Consider the following 18,883-nt stretch of genomic DNA (forward strand, 5'->3'; position numbering starts at 1 on the left):
AATGCTGGTCTGTAACATATGCCCCGGGACCCTTTGTAGATAAAGCCACTGAAACTATCCTGCCCTTCTCATAACTATTGAAAGGATATGCTGCTGTTATTTTTTGTATCAGTATTTGAAAGAGGCTGAAAATCAACCATTTTTTGCCTCTAGACATTGGACTATTCCACAAATGTTAGTGCTGTACAGCAATATATATATATTTTTGTTTTCAATCAACGACATCTTTACATTTTATATGATATATTAATGTTATATGGTATATAAAAGTACTGATGATACATTTGGTCTTTTCAAGGTTATCTGTGGCTTCAGGGAAAATAGATAAAACTTTACACCAGGTCACAATAACACAAGAACAGAGATGTCCTTGTGTGGCAATCAGACAGCTGCTACTCTGTTTCCTGGGCTGAAATACCTAATTAGAAGCAAAAATAACATCAAAAGCACCATAGGGCCTTTGAAATTAAATGCTCTTATTTTAGTTTTTTTTGCTTTAAGACAACATGACACTTGGAAACTTTTATATGAGGCTTCTTCTTCTTATACGAGGTTTCTTAAAATGCATTTCAAACACCATGACAGAATACCAATTAGCCACTGCAGATTCCTTAATGTTAAACATTCTCAGACACAGAAAATTAGGTTTAGCCAATACTTTTTTCTCAAACTCAAAATGTTTTTATGACTCACAGGGGAAATAAACAGGAAAAAAAACCTGCACGTCCTCTCTCCCAGTCCTGTCACAGACAGACACTCAAAAGGAAGTCCCTGTCCTACCTTGTCAGCTGGTACAGCATACAGCTCAGGTATCAAACGGATGCCGTTCTTCTTTCGAATGAGAATCCCCTCCAGCGCCTCCCTGTACTCTTGTACCTGTAAGCACCAGCAGTAAGAATGACTGGTGAAGATGGCTCCACCTACTGGACACATCTGGGAATACATCTCACCAAAAAAAATGCAGCTTTAATAATAAAAGGATTATTAATAATACAACTTTTATTTGCGGAGCATCTTTGCAAACCCAAGGAGGCTGTACATAGTGATAAAAAGACAAAATAGTACAATAAAAAGTAAGAGAAGAAAAATATAATTGCAAATTCTGTATAATTTGGCAAAAACGTAAGATAACAGGGTCACAATTTAATTTCTTTGTGCTACCAAATACCATTTAGACATTTTAATTTTCCATAGAAAAAGGACTCATTCAAATCCAGTCCAATATGTATCTTCTATTTGTCCTGGAAAACAGAAGGCCTTCATGTTCAGTGCTGTGGCTCACCTGTACGTGATCTCCATTAAAAATGCCATCCAATATGAGGTATGTCCAAAAAACCGGCCATTCGCATTCTATGTTTTCAAACAGTTTTAGCTCAGCGGGGTCGTAGTGCAGACGACTGGGGTCCTAAGAGCAGGAGAAGCACACAGACAACACAAGAACCTCTGAAATTGTACCCCAAGTTTCCATGTAATTCGCAGTAAAAAACTGTAACAAAAAGGGGTGTTTGTTGATTGAGAATTGTAAGACAAACAGATCTTTCCATACAGAAATAAGAAAGACAAGTACAGATAGGTATAGGGGGAAAAGCAGACCTATACCACATGGTGTACCTCTTTAGGCGTTTTGTAGCCATCTCTGAGAAATCTGCAGCAGCCATAACGACCCTAGAAAAAAGAACCACAACAGATTGAGACACAAATACCGCATGGGGAAGAATGTGTGCAGAGGTCAGTGGCAGTGGAACATGGTTAAGAAAGCCCAGGTTAATCTCTTTCTTTACGTGTTCCAATAATAACATGAAGACTCAACCAGTCAAGCCTAAAAACAGTAAGAATGTATAACCTGTGCACTCTTCATTAATGGTTTGTCTACACCTTGTTATGAAGCTGTGTGGAATGATCATAAAATAAATCTGAACGCTTTATTTCACCACGTAGACCAACCAAGGGTGCAAGTGACCTACCTGTTCACATTGCATGAACAGGTGAAGTGGAAAAAAAAAAACTTTTTTAAACCAATCTGCAATAAAAAAGACATTTGAAACGTGATATGAAATAAAAGTTCACAGGCTACATAGTATGCACACTTATACAAAATGTAAAACTATATATATATGATAAAAAATGTATCAATAAATGCTTGATTAAAGAGTAACAAAAAATGTGGTCAATTTCAACCATTAGCACAAGACAAAAATTTAAATAAATATACAAAAACTGCTGAAACAAACTTTGATGCAGAGCGCCTGAAGTGGTACACTTAAACATGCTCACATGACGTACCTGCGTACCTGAAGAACTGTTCCACTTGTTCGGTCAAAAACTTTGGGAAAACAATTCATGAATAATATGATGATGGGACTTGTAAGGGTAAGCCCCAAGTTGATCAGCAATAAAGACTACTGAGTAACCCGAGTGACCAGAGAAACAGGTTCTTGCACTGTATGTTAAGACTAATCAGAAAGCAGTTAGCCTGATTCCCAGCTTACCTGCAGTTTAGTGATGATCTCATTCTTTGTGATGTTCACCAGGTCTGCATCTTCCACAGCAAAAGCCGGAAAGGAGATGACAGATAGCAGTCCTGAGTCAATCTCCTTTGAAGTGGAGGCTCTAGGCAACATGGAGCACAGAATAGACTGAAATAAAAAAAACAAACATTACAATTTGATTTGTTAAATATGTCATACATCTGCAACTCTTTTCTGTCTGGATCAGTTTCAAGACTGTATTTACACGTTATCCACTTCACCTGGTAACAGGGCTGCTTACCTGGCAGTGCTCCACCTCATCGGGCAGAACGTGAATAACAGACTTCGGTCCTCCATGGGCCCCAAACAGGTCCAGCTCATCGATTGCTTCTAGCGCTGCCTGTACAGACAAAACAAAAACACCAGCTCACTTCAAAGTCCTACACAGGAGGGCAGGAGTGACCACGAACGAGAAGAGGCATTCGGCCCATCTTTCCCATACATTTGACCCATCTGGCATGTTTGGTAGTTAGCAGCTTATTGATTCAAGCATCTCCTCCAGCCATTTCTTAAAGAAGCTAAAGTAACAGCTTGGACCCCATATCTTGTTCTGGTACAGAACTGGTACTGGGTATCTTCTTGTACAGAAGACCCTCCTATTCTTGGTTTCAAAAGCACGTTCACATAGTTTTCTCTTGCGTTGTCTGCTTCGCTTTGACTGCTCATTTTGAAGCGTAGACTTTGTCCAAGGCCTTTGTGCCCGTTTACAGCTGCAACCTGGTTTCCTTAGAGGAAACTGGAAAGAGTACTTTCCCAGTAAGGACCAGTACTTTACTTGATTGGTTGTTAATAATTCTGAAAACCTGCTGAAAGGTGGTGTATTTTTTAATGTAATGCTTCAATTCAAACTCGGCAAATAACGAACATCGCTCATACAAGGGCATTGTTTCATCGACGACGGTGTAAATTCAGAGTAGCTGGGAATCCCTGCAGGCTGTTCCTCCTTCCTTAACTGCAGAACTGACTCCCAGGAGCGGCTGTATACCTTGGCCATCCCCACGGAGCTGCCGTTGAGTTCGGGGATCCCCTGGTTCGTCTTGTCGCCACGCTCCCACATCCCGTAATCCTGTAAAAGGCAAGTCAGCACGAAGTGGATGAAGGAGAGTAATCATCAGAAACAAGCGACCATCGTTTCATAGAGGGTGGCCTACATCCGTCGCCTATGAATTTTTAGAATTTGATTTTCGGACTCAAGACGATATACCAGAACGTTCCTGAGCTGGTACTAGATGGCTGCCAGACCAATGTTGCTAAGCTACATCAAGCACTCCCGATATTTACACTGTGTGTAACTAGAGTGTTGGGACGGCTCTAGTTGTTGTAGCCTATGTACACAGAATTGTTTTATGTAACATACATCACCATGAAAGGCAGATGAGTATCCTGCATGGAACAGCAAAGAAGGAAAAAGTGTAAAAAGTCTTCATGAAGCTCTTTACCGGTACAGGCTGATCTTTAACCATATACTCATCTCTGATCATGACCTCTGCAAATGAGCAAAAAGCCAAGGTTGTGGGTAAATGAAGTGGCAGAATTGTGGCTTCTCAGTCGTGCTGTAAGGTGTACACTGCCTGACAAAGCAAGCCCCTTTACTCTCAGCTCTCTGGGCGGAGGCTCAGAGTAGACTTCCTACGCCCCTGGAACAGGAGGTGGCAGGTGAAGTGATCTGGGCGCCTGGTAAGGATGCCCCCTGGGAGGTCTGCATTGGAGCTCCTCCGGGCACTGGCCAACTGAGAACACACTGGAGGGGCTAGATCTCTTGTCTGGGCTGAGGGGAAGAGCTAGAATCCATTGCACTGGAAAAAAAAAAGTGTATGGCCCTCCAATATTTAACATGCTGCCAACATAACCCTTACCGAGAAAAGCAGACTGCAAATGGTGGAGTATGATTTATCTGACCTGGAATCTGAAGGCTACCTCTGGCACATGGAAATGGTCATGCATGTCCTTAGTCCTTAGAAACACAACAAGCTCACTTGATCAGGGTATTGTTGCAACTGACAAACAACTGCCTCCTATAATTCAGCATTTAAAGTGGTCTTCAAGGACTACTGAGTGGCCCTGTATTCCAGGCGTTTCTGGTTTGTGTCTGGGTCATGTTGTCAGTTCGCTGTGACCTCCAGCCCCCTGAAGTGATGGCAAGTCTCAGTCACCCAGATCCCTTCAGCTTTGGTGTCCTAGGAGCCTGGGAGCCCGCAGGGCTGTCAGGGAGAACTGAGCCGCTCTCCCTGACACAGATACAGCCTGCGTGGGACCGGCTCTGACAGTGTGCAGTCACCCCCTGTACCGTCACAGGCGGTGCAGAAGAAAGCCGAGCTGCCCAACGTTCGACAATTCCAAAAATTAAGGGAGAAACCATGCCATCACAAATTTAAAACACCTGATATTTTAAAAATCAGTCTTTACAACACACTGCACCCAATTGATTGCTTAATCGAACTGCATTCAAACTTACAGCAACTTTGTAGGCAGCTTCAATGTAAAACACAAGGTTCTGAATAAATGAAACTTCGTCCAAATTCGATATGATGCGTAGACCTGTAGGATAAAGAAAGGTTATGTCATACGAGTGCATGAACTTGAGGCACTGAACATTTGTTTTGCAAATACTGTGATTAGAGGTCTGTGGACCTCTAGGGATTCAAGTGTTAGGAATTCATCTGAAGTCAAATCAACAAACCTCCTTAAACAATCAAATGAACAGATTATAAAAAAAAACATTTGATTTTCTGAATCCAAAGCTGATTTGAGGTCTCTAAGACTACAGATGCTGATTTCTGACACCAATTACAACACAAACAATACTTAATATACAGATGTGTAATTCTCTGTGGAAAAATGTATTTCACCAGCCCACAGAAAAGGAAGCTAAAGAGCTTGACACCTGTCAGTTCAGAAATCGCTCACCTGATGCAGTCATCTGTGCCAGAAAGAGGAGGTACAGGGACGTGGCATCCACCTGCAGGTGCCCCCACTGGTCATCGCCCACAACGGTGCTGCACGTTCCGGTGTGGTACTTGGCGTGGAGGCAATCCTTGGTGCTCTGGGTGTGTTTGAACTTTTCCACTTTGCCCACCTGAGGTGAAATATTCATATTCTCAAAAAACCCGTGACAACTCAATATATAATATGGGCACCCCACAGTATCATAGAGGTGTACCTAACATGCAACACCCAGACATTTTCTAACTGCTTTATCCACTCAAGTGTGGGTGAACTGGAGCTTATCCCAGCAAGCAACAGGCACAAGGCAGGGTACACCCTGGATGGGACACCAGTCAGTCACAGGGCACACACAAACACAAACACACTACTCACACCAGGGCCAATTTTCCTAGGAGCCCAATAACCTTCCGTATGCCTTTCGACTATTGAAGCTAACTAGAGCACATGGCAAAAACCCACGCACACCCACGGGGAGAACACACAAACTCCACGCACGTCAATTCTGGACCCCCAGGTCCAGAACTGAACCCAGGCCTCAGCTCTGAGAAGAAGCTGAGAAATATAGAAATACTATATTTTCTTAAATTATTAGTCTTTCTTAAATTGTTTTTCTTTTCTTAAACACTCCTTAGCATTTCTGACCGTTGTGCACAAGCCATACAAAGTAGAAGGTGGTGCACAAATGAGAAGTCACGTCATTGAACAGGAAGAATACTGAAGACAGCCCAAAGACTTACCTGCCTCATCATGCACTGCAACAGCCCTTGCATCAGTTTCACAACACTCTGCAGGGACAGAAAAAAAGCTTTTTTATATTTACTTATCAGAATGATACACAATCTAAATGAATACCTTTTACACTGTTTTATAACAATATTTATTAATATAACTTATCAAGACTTTTATGATGTTTGTAGGAATGAGTAAAAATATTTTTAACATTCCACAGACTATCATTCAAAGTGAGAAGCTTTCCAGCTTCTACTCGCTTCCTGATCGTGCCTCACCTCAGACTCCATCTACACGCAGAGGTCGGACGATTCCCTACCTCATCGTGCACTGCCGCAACATGACACGTCATCTAAATTCATACCGCTTTTAAATTGTGTGGAGCAAGTGAAAATAATTTTAACATTCCGTCATTCGAGGCGAAGACGCTTTCCAGCTTGTACCCGCTTCCCGATCGTGCCTCACCTCCGACTCCCTCTGCGCGCAGAGGTCGGACGATTACCTGCTCGAGCTCAAAGGCTTTGGCCTTGTCCTCGTCGCGGTCGGCGTTCTTGCGGTAGGCCATCCCCAGGCCCCAGACCGCCAGGATACTGTACACGTTGTCTCGCACCCAGGCGTCCCGCTGCTCGTCGCTGGCCGGGAGCAGTCCCGTGACTGCATTCTGAAACAGACAGGCCGAGCGCACCTGTTCAAGCTCGTCATTTCCTCCCCGGGCCTTCGACCCGCACAGCTCAGCTCACGCTAAAAGGCACTGCCCCGGGAGGGGGGTACTGCAAAGATTTCCCTGCAGTTCAACGTGCCCCGACGTTTGTCTGGGGTTGGTCATACGTCGGGGGACTTTTATCAGCATGGCGCCCCCAGCAGGGTGAGCCCGCGCTCTGCAGGAGCTCTCCTTGTCCTCCAGCCTCAGAGGAAGGGACGGACAATGGCCATGGACTCCCACTGTGAAAGCAGGCAAGCCACCCCCCTCGGTTTTTGGGAAACTGAACAAATGCAGCAGGAAGTAGCACGTGGTCTCACAGTTAGCAATGCTCCCAGTTCACACTGGTTTTGCCCTGCGATGGGCAGGTATTCTTTCCAGCCTGTATCCTGCCTGTTTGCCGGGTTAGGCTCTGGCTCCCCTGAGACTCTCAATCAGATGAAGAGCTTAGAAAATGGATGGATGGATACTGGGGGTTCACAACCTTTCCCTCTGCACTGTACTCGCAGACTGACAGACTGCCTCTCAAAACTAAAATAAAATCTTTAATCTTTAATATAATCTTGTGAGTAATTATTCAAAGCCAAGTTGTAGATAAGCACCACTGACATCACAGTATGAAGAAAAATAAGAACTGTATTAGATACACAAATTCACAAACCCCTCACTCACATTATGCATTCTACTACTGAAATAAGTTCCATGCAAGGGACACGTCCATAGGCCAAGAATCTAAGTGCTGCAGAAAAATATTTGCCCTCTTTAAATTGACCTTTGCTCACACTGCTGTTTATTTTTATACTGACTGAGGAGGCAGGTTATACATTCCAACACGAGGCTGTACAGTCTGTAGGACTGTAGGTCCCCTTCACCCCTCCTCTGTGCAGTCAGAAAGCCCTATAGCTGAGAGAATATTTACAGACATGCACATCACAAAAGAGGTGTGCAATGTAGCAAAGGACCCAGAGTAAGCAACTCCAAAAGTTATGCAATTGCAAAAGTTAAGACAACAACTACTCCAATGTAGATATCGCTGATCAATGAAAGCAGGAAAGATACTGCTGAGGTTTGGCTGTACAATATACACTTTCTGTATATTACAAGAGATGAAATGTTCTGATATTGTGTGAGTGTAAAACTGTAAATTATACAGGATTCAGTCATTGTAAAACACGGTGTACACTATATATAGACACATGCATACGTTATGACAGAGGTGTAACGTAATTGTTCCACACACCCGAAACCTGTAGCCCAAGGTTTTCTAGGTACTGAAGCGCATTTCGTAACTCGCTTGACCTCACACGCTTAACTCAGCACAGTATTCTGTCCGGGAAAAAGCGACGCGGTACAATCATCCTCGGGTACTGGGACCGTGCAGTGCTGTACTGAAATTCAACACCTTACCTGATGACAAAGAATGGTGTCCTGCACCAGCCTGGCGTAGCCATCGAGCCTCACCCCGGAGTTACTCCGACTCCGCATTTTCTCTCCTGCGCGTTACCCTGAGGCAAGGGGACGGTGCAAGGTACTGTGAAAACGAACGCCCAGCGAGGACAAATAACTCTATACCTAAACTATCTTTTGATTACTTGTAGGAGTGCCACTGACGCTAAAATAACTGGAGATGACTGACGTCACATATACACTACGTTTCGTTGATCTCTACGAGCGGCTGTCATGTACAGACTAAGCAACTGACCTTGATTCACGCACTGCAATGCAAAACGATATTGAAAATAATCTTTGAAAATGAATTAGATGCATGAGAGCGTAACACAACGCGATACAACACGGAAAACGAGAAAACGGTAACGTATCCGCAATAGTGCACAACTTAAAGCATTAGTTTGTCGTCTTTACATGAATTACTGCAACGCAAATATGCTCGCCGATGGTCACACAATGATCAGTCGCATCACCTCCATTCCTCCTACCGCAGAAGAGCTAATACACGTCGCAGCTTTATCGCTGTGCGGGTATCAATTTGCAGATAACCAAGGATTTTGTTTTGCACCAAAGGCTATCTCGAATAACAATAAGATTCCTCCCCCCATTCTCGACAAGGTCCTATTTGTTTTAAATTTTTAAAAATATAAATTAAAGCTGGTTACATAGTTGCGCAAGAGCCCCCCTTCAAATCGAATGTAATCATATCCTTTTGGTTTAGCTTCCTTTTTTTCAGCCGTTTTTATGTAGTTCACGTACCTTTCAGTATCCTTTATTTGTCTTCTTCCGAGACCTGAGTGCCTAGTTTTCTACTTTTTTTTCCGAAACAGGGGGCGCTCTGTCGTTTTCAGCAGCCTGTGCAGTAACAGTACTGGAGAATTTGCACGTTGTCAGTCATTGGTTTGCTCCACTGTAAACGTGCAATGCTTACATATACTGTAAACCCCTCCTTGAAATACGCTCTGTGTTGATTCAGAATAAGTTACGGTTTATTCACGTTCTGTACTAAAATATGGAAAAATGTGTTTAACTCAAATAACATTAAACTCAATGAGAGCCAGGTTTAAAGTTGTTTGTAGAATAAGAACAAATGACATTACAGAGAACGAGCCTTCTCATTAGAGAGATAAAAAGACTGTCCTTTAACCGTATTTTCTAAAACATGTTTATCCTTCTAATAATACGTTTTTTGTCAATACCATATATTTTGCCCTCAGATCCTGTTTCTGTTCAAACATTGAACAGAAAACAATACAGCACTTAGAAAACAAAAATAACTTTTACTAGTGCTACTGGTGTCTAGTTCAAATCTGTTCTGTTTACATTTTGTGATGCAGGTAACACCAATTATCTCCCTCTCCCCTTAACACACAGAACACACTCCTCCTATATTTGCAACAGTTTAATACTGTTTGTATATTTGTAGCAGCTATGCATGAATCTTTGATAGCTAAAGAATTTAATGTCATTTAAGACATGACAACTTTCATCCTCTAATTTAAGAAAAAAGCTCAAATAAATCCATTGAGGATGTCTCATCCTCACAAATGTTGTAAAGCTCATTAACATTTACTTTCAAAAGTATGTAAAAATGGAGCAACTAAACCATAGATACGGTTATTTAAAAAAAACTTTTTAACAACACTGTATCATCAGTCCAAAAGGAATTATTGTCTCTGTTGGGGATGATGTCTAAAATGTCATAGTAATACACACACAGGCCAAAAGCATCCCCTGAGAGCAATTTGTTTCCACTTAATAACTCTTCCTGAAAATAGTGAAATTGTCTTTTTTAAATACTTTAATTATTTAACCAAAGTAATCTTATCTGACATTTCACAACTCAGAAGTAAGCTGTTCTGAAGTACTTGAGTAGCAAATGTATTGGAAGCAAAACCATTGTTTGATTTCTGTTGCTAGGCAATTCACTGATAGTAATGCGGTTAATACCAGATGTATTTTTATAAATAACCCAACTAATGAAAACAGTAATTGTTGCAGAGAATGCTCTTATACTGGATGCAAAATATAATGATTAAATCAGGGGAAACTGATCTTGAGGTCGCGCCACTCCAAGAAAAAACTGTCTTAGTAAAAAGATGGTATCTGGCCAGCTTGAGGCTTTATACTCTCAAATGGAGACAATTGAATTAAAAACATTAAATAGACCAACACTTTTTAAGCCCTTTTAAGCAAGATCTAAGAAGCTGAGTAAAGATACGCCTGGTCAGTAATCTTTGCAGGAAAAGCAGTTATTCCAAGAGAGGTTTTAAATGGATGGATTAAGTTGCTTGCAATGTTTTGAAATCCTTCTGTGTGAGAAAAGGCGCCATGTATATGCAAGGAACCATTATTTTTAGAGGCCTCGCACGTATGTGCTTAGTGAATTGGCTGTACATGAATGGAAAATTAAAATGTAAAATGAAAAGCTATTTAACAATATAGACTTTGTCTTATGTAAAAGAATCTTATTGCCTCCTCGAGTTCGACTGAACAACAACATAAAAACTTATATCATTCCACTAATTCAATATATTTTTTGCTTAAACAGTTATGCCGTTATACGAACGTTACTACTGTCAAATAAACTTAATGTAACCGGAAACAAGCAGATTGTTATTCTTCTCCAGACAACACTATGCAAAAAAGGGGTGGGCATTACCGATGTTGCGTTGATTGACGGGCACGGTAACCTACCACCGACCCTGATTCTGCTCCGTGTGAGTGTAAGGGCGGAGATAACGGGAATCTCGAACCAATGGGAAATCCAGAGCTGAACCCGTCCACCAATCAGCGATACCCGGCTGGATGACACTCCTACGTGATTCATCCCGATACAGAAGAGAAGAGGAGACGGAGGGGGGTGCACCGAGAATATTAAACTCACGAGTCACTGTGCACACGTTTATGTATATGTTTTCTCACGTAGGAGCCTGATCACAGATTATGGTAAGTTGTTGGGAGTTTCCGATTTATCTGAAAGCGGCCGGGCTTCGAATTTTTTTTTTTAACTGTCCAAAAATTGTTGTCCGTCAAAAAGTCTAAACGCACTCGTGTGATGTGATGCATGCACTGAAACTGTTACACTTGCAATATAGTGATGGAAGAAAACGGCTTGAAAGCACCATACCGTATTGAGTATTATAAATTTGGTTTCAGTGACGGATACAGTAATGGTTCTTCTGCGTATCAGAAAAGAATACTCAGTTTACTCTTTTTGCTTCTCTCTTTTTTTCTTACTTTGAATTTTAAACTAAGTCGGGATGGCCTGGTGCTCCTACTAATATCCCTGATAACATCAGCTAGGACAGCCTATACAAGCAGCGATACCGCACGGCCAGCAAGAATCCGTTACATACATTATATTTCTTGTCAAAAAGACCGATAGATATTTACACCTACATTAGACTTCTGTCTTTTCCACACGTCAGAGATGTTATTAGTAAACATGAATAATGAAACACTTCGGGGTGAGCGACCTTTTTTTTGTGAGTTGCTCACCCTTTTCTCTGTTCTTTTTTTTTGAGAAGTGTTATTTTTTTAAAAAAAACTGAGCAATCGCGTCTTTTCAAATCACAGGATCACTTTAGTGTAAATGAGCTAACGTATAAGACACTGCTGCTGAAATCCGAGTCCCGCAGAAAGGTTTGGAAAGTTAAAGATTGCTCTGTATTTTTTTTTTTAAATATTTCTTTCTGTGTAATCACGAAAATATAGTGGTCAAATGAGGCAGTTAAAATAACTTTCAGTTATTAACATCTTTCAAAGCTAAGGGAAAGCATACGTAATACTCGGTTATAGTCTGCACCATCCGTTTTTAGAAATCCAATATTGTACTTGTATGGGTGTGGAAATAATTATGCGGGACTCGACTCGAATTAATGAGTGAGTTCTGTTTAGTCATGATATTTATTTTTAATATTATTAATCAGCTCTTTAAAACATCTAAAGTATTTTGCACAAAAAAAACACGACAGGTTTTTAATTATCCCCTTCGTTAATACGGCATGCAAAACATGCTTGCAGTCTCAGACACTTTTATTAATTGTGAACGTGCCGAGCAGGTTGGAAATCAAAGCTTTGCAGAGAGGATAAAAATACGTTAAACCTTGATACATTTTGTATTACCTGTGGTACACTAATTAAGCTATAATGAGAATCACGTTTTTAACAGCAGCTGTACGCTGCCAGGAAAGAGAGAGATCATTGTGAGTCCTTTTTTGCCAGTAAGGTTTCATTTCATCATCATCATTTCATAATGAAGTTACATTTACCTAAACTACATTTGTAACAAAACAAGCCTGTTGGCTACTCCTCACGAGTGAGGAACGCTCCTCAGCAGTATCTTTATATTAGAAGCATTAGTGAAAACATGGGGATAGTGCAAAAGACAGGAGTGCAACAATATGGAGAACACATTTTAATTAAAGTTATAATTGAATTTGTAGACACTGCAGATGTTGTGTTTTGCAGACCTAGTCATCACGTTTGTGTCGAATAATATTAAAATAACTTAATATTTTTTTTCCATTTGAAATAATTTAATTTGCCAGCGGAACAGTACAACAAAGCAAGCGTTCTGTTTTCGAAAACATGATGGCTATCGCTGCACTTGGTTGAGACTGTATTTCTGCTGCAAGCTGCACAGGGGGGGGAAAAAACGCAATTAAATTTGCATCGCCACTGTGCCAAATGCAAAAATGCAAATGTCCCACTAGAAATTATTTCCTTATTGTTTAGACCTTGGTGGAAGCCTTCAGCTAATTGTCCCAGATTGTACCAGCATTAAATTTAAAATAAAGCATTTTTTTCCTACCTTTTAATTCAGAGTTAATGTGTGCGATCTGACCGAAAGGTTCACAGCACAGAACACTGGACCACTTGAAAGAATGCACAAAAAACCCTGTTAGTCTGTCCTGCTCTAAGGACGTACTTAAACTGATTATTTAGTCTAAACTGATGACTGGGACACTCTGAATTCATGGATGAGTTTTAAATACTTTCTGGTGTTTAAAGAAATTGACTTCATTCCTCTTTTAGCCTACCAAAACTACCCGCTAGAAATTTGTATAGATTTTATTTCATTTGTTCTGTTGATTTGTTAATTTACAGATTTCCAAAGAAGCCTGGATCGGTCTCCGTTTTCTCTTATGAACATTAGTGTCCCATGCTCTGTGTTGGCGTTCTGTTCGTGACGTTAGCGTGGGGTCATTGCCGGTGGCTGTACCGCGCAACCTTACAGAATCATATAGGGGCACATACACAGAACTCCCCCCCCATGGCCTGGAAGCCACTTATTTCTGCTTCACCTTCTCACTGAGTTAACTGGAGAGTGGGATCAATTTATCCCCTGGCGGTGAGGCTCAAAGCTGCAGTCTTGGGGAGTAAAAACCAGGGTCAGTGAGGGTCAGCAGGGTCTCCTCCTCCACCAAATGGCAACCTAGTGCTGACAAGGTCATATCGGGACTGGCTTCTCCTGTCCTCCTTTGAAGGTAAATGGTTTCCGATTTCAGGGCCCTCTGTGCCCGATTCAGAATTGGCCGTTTTCATGAGTGGAGCACATGCCGGAAATATTCATGCCGGGTGGGAATCTGGCTTCTCTGTCCACACCGCAGTGTCTTCGTCTCCTCCTGATCCCCCGTCTCTTGAATCTCCGGAGAGATGGAGTTCGGGGGGGGTCCCCTCTCTCCTCCGTCCTCGCCCTCCTGTAACCCGATGGCAGAACCCCACGTGTCTTTGCCCTTGCAGATGCAGTTCATGCTGCTGTTCAGCAGGCAGGGGAAGCTGAGGCTGCAGAAGTGGTACGTCCCGCTGTCGGACAAGGAGAAGAAGAAGATCACCCGCGAGCTGGTGCAGACCGTCCTGGCTCGCAAGCCCAAGATGTGCAGCTTCCTGGAGTGGCGCGACCTCAAGATCGTTTACAAAAGGTGAACGTTTTGCCATGCGGCGCTTTATTCCCCAACCCCCCCTCGCCTCCGCCGCCGGTGTTTCACCTGTCGCAGAGGTCTGTTAGGACATGGGCATTTTTAATCGCAGGGAAGATTGTGTTATGTATTGATTAGCTGCTGAGTAAAGATTCGTTGTCTTTTCCTCCCCCATACGTTCGTAGAAGCCGCGGGTGATGCTAGCAACCGTACTAAAAGAAAGTCGCACCTCAGCAGCGTATCTTGTGTTGTCCAGCCTCTTCTGGAGTTAGCCCTCTCGCAGAGCGCACGCGATCGTCCACCGGGTGCGTCAGAGGTGCGTGGCTGCTCCTTTAGCAGCTGGGTCTGAGGGTGGGGTGGTGGGGGGGAGGTTTGGGCCAAAGAGAGGAGAGCAAGCCGGAGCACAGGCAGACGGGTGGGGGAAACCAGAATGTTACTTGTGCTTCATTACCTTCCGTTGCCTTGACGACAAATGGGATTGGCTCCCGCCATGGAGCGAGAAACGCCAACCCACACGCTGGAGCAAAACGCAGCCCTCTGGGACGCTGACCAGCCCCTGACCTCAGGCTGCCAGGCAGCTCGGGCCTAGCGCCAGCCAGCCACGGTAACTCCCAATACAGAGACCTAGTGCGCCATGTGAAATAAAGACAAAACAGTGTTATTACTACTCTTTTTTTTTCTGCAGCTCTGGTCAGAGAGGCAGCTAGTTTTTTTTTTTTTTTAGAAGTGTTCTTTCTTTTTCTCTGTGAATGGGTTTAAGCGAAATATTGTCGGTATATTGTCGAAATATTCTGCCCTCTTGACAAGCTTGCGTTGAACTGCCGTTGTTTTGAACGGCAGTGGAAGCCGGCGTTGTTGCTGCAGGGGTGTTAATACCAGCCCCTGGACCGTGATGGAGGCTTTAAAATGGCTCCCTCTTGGAGAAGTGAAACTTGGGCAAGGTGTGCGTGATGCCTCGTTGTGTAACGAGTGCTTTGTTTGCCTGGTACGCACAAATGCTCGATGGGGAAAAAAAGGGGAAGCTCTGCAGTGCTGTGTGTATGGGGCTGGCCTTGTGATCTTTCCCGTTTGTGTCTCGGTTCAGTGGTGCTCTCTGGGGCAAACTGCTCCCAATCCAAACCCCTGGCAGGTTACAGTGTGTAACGCAGATGCTCTGATAAAGGTTAATAATCCTTAAACATGGCAGATGAACTTTCTGCACTGATGAAATCTTTAACCCAGTTAGCCCTTTATATCAAACAAAAACTTGCAAGCTGCACGTTTACACTTTTTAAAAAATTGTGTGCAGACTGGTACCTGTTGTTTTCCTTTTATGCAGTAATACACACGGATCTTCAAATTAGGTTTTAGTTTTTGTAAATGTGGCCTGAGTTTCTATGGTATTACAATAAGTTATATGCTCCAGGCTTGTCTTCTGGTTCGGTGCTCCAGAGAACAGACTTTGATTTAAAGGAATGCCATGCCCTGCTGTTCTTTTCTTAATTATTTAAGTGAAATGAGAAATCTTGCCCAGTTGATGTACAGTGCTGTCAGGAAATCGGGATACCTCTGGGGGGGAAAAAAGGCTATTATTTAGGGGAGATGGGATGTTCTTGCATCTTACAAAAAATATCAATTTCTAGCAGTCTTGGACCATAGGTTTCAAACACAAAAAAGTAATTGTTTTTTGACAGTGAACAAATGGAACAACAGGATCACAGTGTCACTAGTTATCTTTCTGTAAATTAATATAACTCTGGTGTCCCTGCAGACTTGTGAGGCTTTGGTCCTAACTTGTAGAACCAAGCTGGCGTCTGGGGTGACAGAGTTTGGATCCGTTTGGTCCTGTGTTCCATCACAGTCATGCTCTTTCTTTCATTTGTCTTCTGTCTTTCCGCAGACTGAATGCATGCAAGAGATGGCCTTCAGCATGTATTACAAGACATCAAAGATTTTCTTTTGTTCACACACAATAAATTGTGCTGGCACTTGTACTGGGCAGAAAATTAAGTGACAAATCCAGTAATTTTAAAGACTATCTGCCAGAATATTTTGTTACACGGTCATGCCTGACATCTTTTCCGCTGAATGGATTGATGCACAATTCAGAGAGAATGAGCATCTTTCTTGTGCATTCAAAATCAGTTGAATATTAAGCAGAAGATGCGTAAAATAATACATTTCTGTTGTTTCCTGTCACAGACTTCACAAAAGATTTTAAGTTCAATAGGGACCTAAAGTCAGTTCCTATATTTTTTCATTTTAAGAACAGTCTTGTTAAGCCAGGTACCCTGCAGATATTGCTATTTAATATAATTAACAAAGAGCTATTCCAGACAGCTTTGCAATTCCTTCCAAGATGAAAGCCCTTGGCATTTTCATTATAGTGTTATTATTAAAAATGCCTTTTCTTTAAATGACGTGTTTTATGTCCCCAGAGAAATCGAGATTTCTGTCATTAGTGCATTCCTTTCATTGCTAAAAGCAAAATCGAATTGCTGTATTTTTCCATGTTGGAATTATTATATAGGAAGAAACGGTGTAGAAATTACATCTCCAGTATGCATCACCCCAGTTCGCTGCAGTTTCCGTGGCAAACTTCCTTTCTCTCATGGACGATGGAGAGAGTCAGCTGCTTCTCATGCTCTTGCAGAAGGAGTCATGTGCTCTGGGGGGGCTCTGGAGCGGTCGTTCTTATCCTTCTCCATCGCATGGCACACGGACACAAAACCTCTGTGATACACCGCCCCTCTCCACGCACGGTTTAGACACACGCATGTCACTTTCTTAACATTCCAGCCAATACTGATATCGGTGCTTGACTGAAGCTTGCTTCAAAGCGCATAGCCCGCTTATCCTCGCAGGAATTAAGAGTGAAAGATGGGTCTTAAGTTGCTCCGAGACGGACTTGGTTTTTTTTTATATACTGTACCTGTCAAACGTGAAAAACCGAACTTGCACCCCACACTATTAATATGTAAATAACGTTAGAGCAGCACCTCTGTGTCATGTATGTACATAAATATACACAATATTTCTTTTTGCATCACTTTCAATAACTGCTTAGCCAATTCGTGGTCATGGTGACCCAAAGGCTATCCCGGAAAGCACTGTAAATGTTTAATCGTGAATTTCAAGGGGGCTCGTGCTTCTGGCTTTTTCCTTTTTTGTTTTTTTTTCAAATTCCCTCCGTAAACAAATGCATTCGAAGTTGGGGGGGGGGGGGGGGGAGATCAGATTTTGAAGGAGACGGACTAAACAATTAAAAAATAAATCCTGGAGAGATTTTCTGCAAGAGGATATGCAGTAAGGGGCTTTTATTCTGTGTTCCAGGTACGCTAGCTTGTATTTCTGCTGTGCCATAGAAGACCAGGACAACGAGCTCATCACACTGGAGATAATTCATCGATACGTAGAGCTGCTGGATAAGTACTTCGGCAGTGTGAGTGTTTTTATCACACTTGATGTTCCCATAGCATTCTAGTTATTATCAGTGTAACCGCTGTGCGCTCTCTCTGTAATTTATTGCATTCAGTTTTTTTTCCCTGCAATACTGATTTCCTTTGCCATAGAATGAAGAGGGAGACTGATTTTGTTACAGTTCTTTAATTGCAAAGATTACTGCTTTAATAAACAAATTGTGAATTTGTTTCTCAGGGATATTAAATCATCAGAGTGAATAGAGAACATCACCGCATTAAGAAAACAAAATGCTTTATATCAGGAAAAAGAAGGAAACCTAACATCTGATGTGGCTGCGAGAAAATATACTGGTCATGCAATGTTTTTTGGGGGGTTTTTGTACATTTGCATCTTGGCACCTTTTAAAAACTGAGGCAGCATAACCGAACTCCCAGCATAGCCCTGGTTTAGCTGTGTGCGTGTTGGAGTGGGTCACGTGAAAGGGCGCTTTCCCTTGCAGGTGTGTGAGCTTGACATCATCTTCAACTTTGAGAAGGCCTACTTCATCCTGGATGAGTTCCTGCTGGGAGGCGAGGCGCAGGAAACCTCCAAGAAGAATGTGCTGAAGGCCATCGAGCAGGCAGACCTCCTGCAGGAGGTAAGAGCCCCAGACTGGGCTGAGATCAGGCTGCTGCCATGACAGATTCTCGTAATTATGCTCTATGTGATCACACTCGCTTCCTCTCGTGTCCTCGTTTCTCTTATGCCTTCTCCTTTCTGTCCGCAGCTTCTAGCTAGATACCCCTGGTTGTCTTTTCTGGGGCCCATATTCGAATTGTGAGGCAATTTCTTGATGATTTATTCAGTTCAGTGAAATTGATCCAAGTGACTGGAGTGCTTTCCACACCCTAGTCTCTCCTCTCCGTTTGCAGTCTCATTCCAGCGGCGCTTTAATAGTGCAGCTTACTGCATTGATTTCTTTCGAAATCGGGCTTTTACGCAGCAGAAAAAAGACTCCCATCTTATTTAACATTATAACGTTCCTGAAAAGGCCTAGGCGTTACTCCTTGTAGTTAGTTGTTAAAATTAAAACACATTGTGTGCTCTTTCAAAGTTTCAGGGAGGTCAGGGTTGAAAAGTGAGACTGGGGTTTGGCAGAAGGGAGGCTCATACAGAAAAACCGAGGTTTTAGTGCCATTTTTGCATCTTGTAACACAAATTCTTGG

At 42.4% G+C, this 18,883-nt stretch overlaps 2 protein-coding genes across 7 annotated transcripts in view; one reads left to right on the forward strand and one right to left on the reverse strand.

The window, feature by feature from the left end:
- Positions 1-9,143, reverse strand: part of phka2 (phosphorylase kinase, alpha 2 (liver)) — a 34,405-nt gene extending 25,262 nt beyond the window's left edge. For all 3 annotated transcript variants that reach the window (XM_088599669.1, XM_088599658.1, XM_088599650.1), the window contains exons 1-12: positions 9,112-9,143; positions 8,311-8,408; positions 6,706-6,864; positions 6,212-6,259; positions 5,436-5,604; positions 4,984-5,066; positions 3,514-3,594; positions 2,770-2,868; positions 2,490-2,636; positions 1,612-1,665; positions 1,283-1,405; positions 781-876 (exon numbers count right to left, since the gene is read on the reverse strand). In XM_088599669.1, the coding sequence (XP_088455795.1) occupies positions 781-876; positions 1,283-1,405; positions 1,612-1,665; positions 2,490-2,636; positions 2,770-2,868; positions 3,514-3,594; positions 4,984-5,066; positions 5,436-5,604; positions 6,212-6,259; positions 6,706-6,864; positions 8,311-8,388 (1,137 nt within the window). In that variant the 5' untranslated portion in view covers positions 8,389-8,408; positions 9,112-9,143. The remainder of the gene's footprint in view (positions 1-780; positions 877-1,282; positions 1,406-1,611; positions 1,666-2,489; positions 2,637-2,769; positions 2,869-3,513; positions 3,595-4,983; positions 5,067-5,435; positions 5,605-6,211; positions 6,260-6,705; positions 6,865-8,310; positions 8,409-9,111) is intronic.
- Positions 8,292-18,883, forward strand: part of LOC148675993 (AP-1 complex subunit sigma-2) — a 29,907-nt gene continuing 19,315 nt past the window's right edge. For 3 of the 4 annotated variants that reach the window (XM_088599704.1, XM_088599723.1, XM_088599695.1), the window contains exons 1-4: positions 11,149-11,301; positions 14,101-14,279; positions 17,589-17,697; positions 18,178-18,315. In XM_088599704.1, coding sequence (XP_088455830.1) covers positions 11,299-11,301; positions 14,101-14,279; positions 17,589-17,697; positions 18,178-18,315 — 429 coding nt within the window. In that variant the 5' untranslated portion in view covers positions 11,149-11,298. Of the gene's footprint in view, positions 8,432-11,148; positions 11,302-14,100; positions 14,280-17,588; positions 17,698-18,177; positions 18,316-18,883 lie in introns of those variants that run through there. The other variant, XM_088599713.1, reaches the window with a different exon arrangement.

This window comes from Lepisosteus platostomus, chromosome 2 (genome assembly GCF_059453375.1).
Source record: "Lepisosteus platostomus isolate fLepPlt1 chromosome 2, fLepPlt1.hap1, whole genome shotgun sequence".
NCBI classification, from domain to species: domain Eukaryota; kingdom Metazoa; phylum Chordata; class Actinopteri; order Semionotiformes; family Lepisosteidae; genus Lepisosteus; species Lepisosteus platostomus.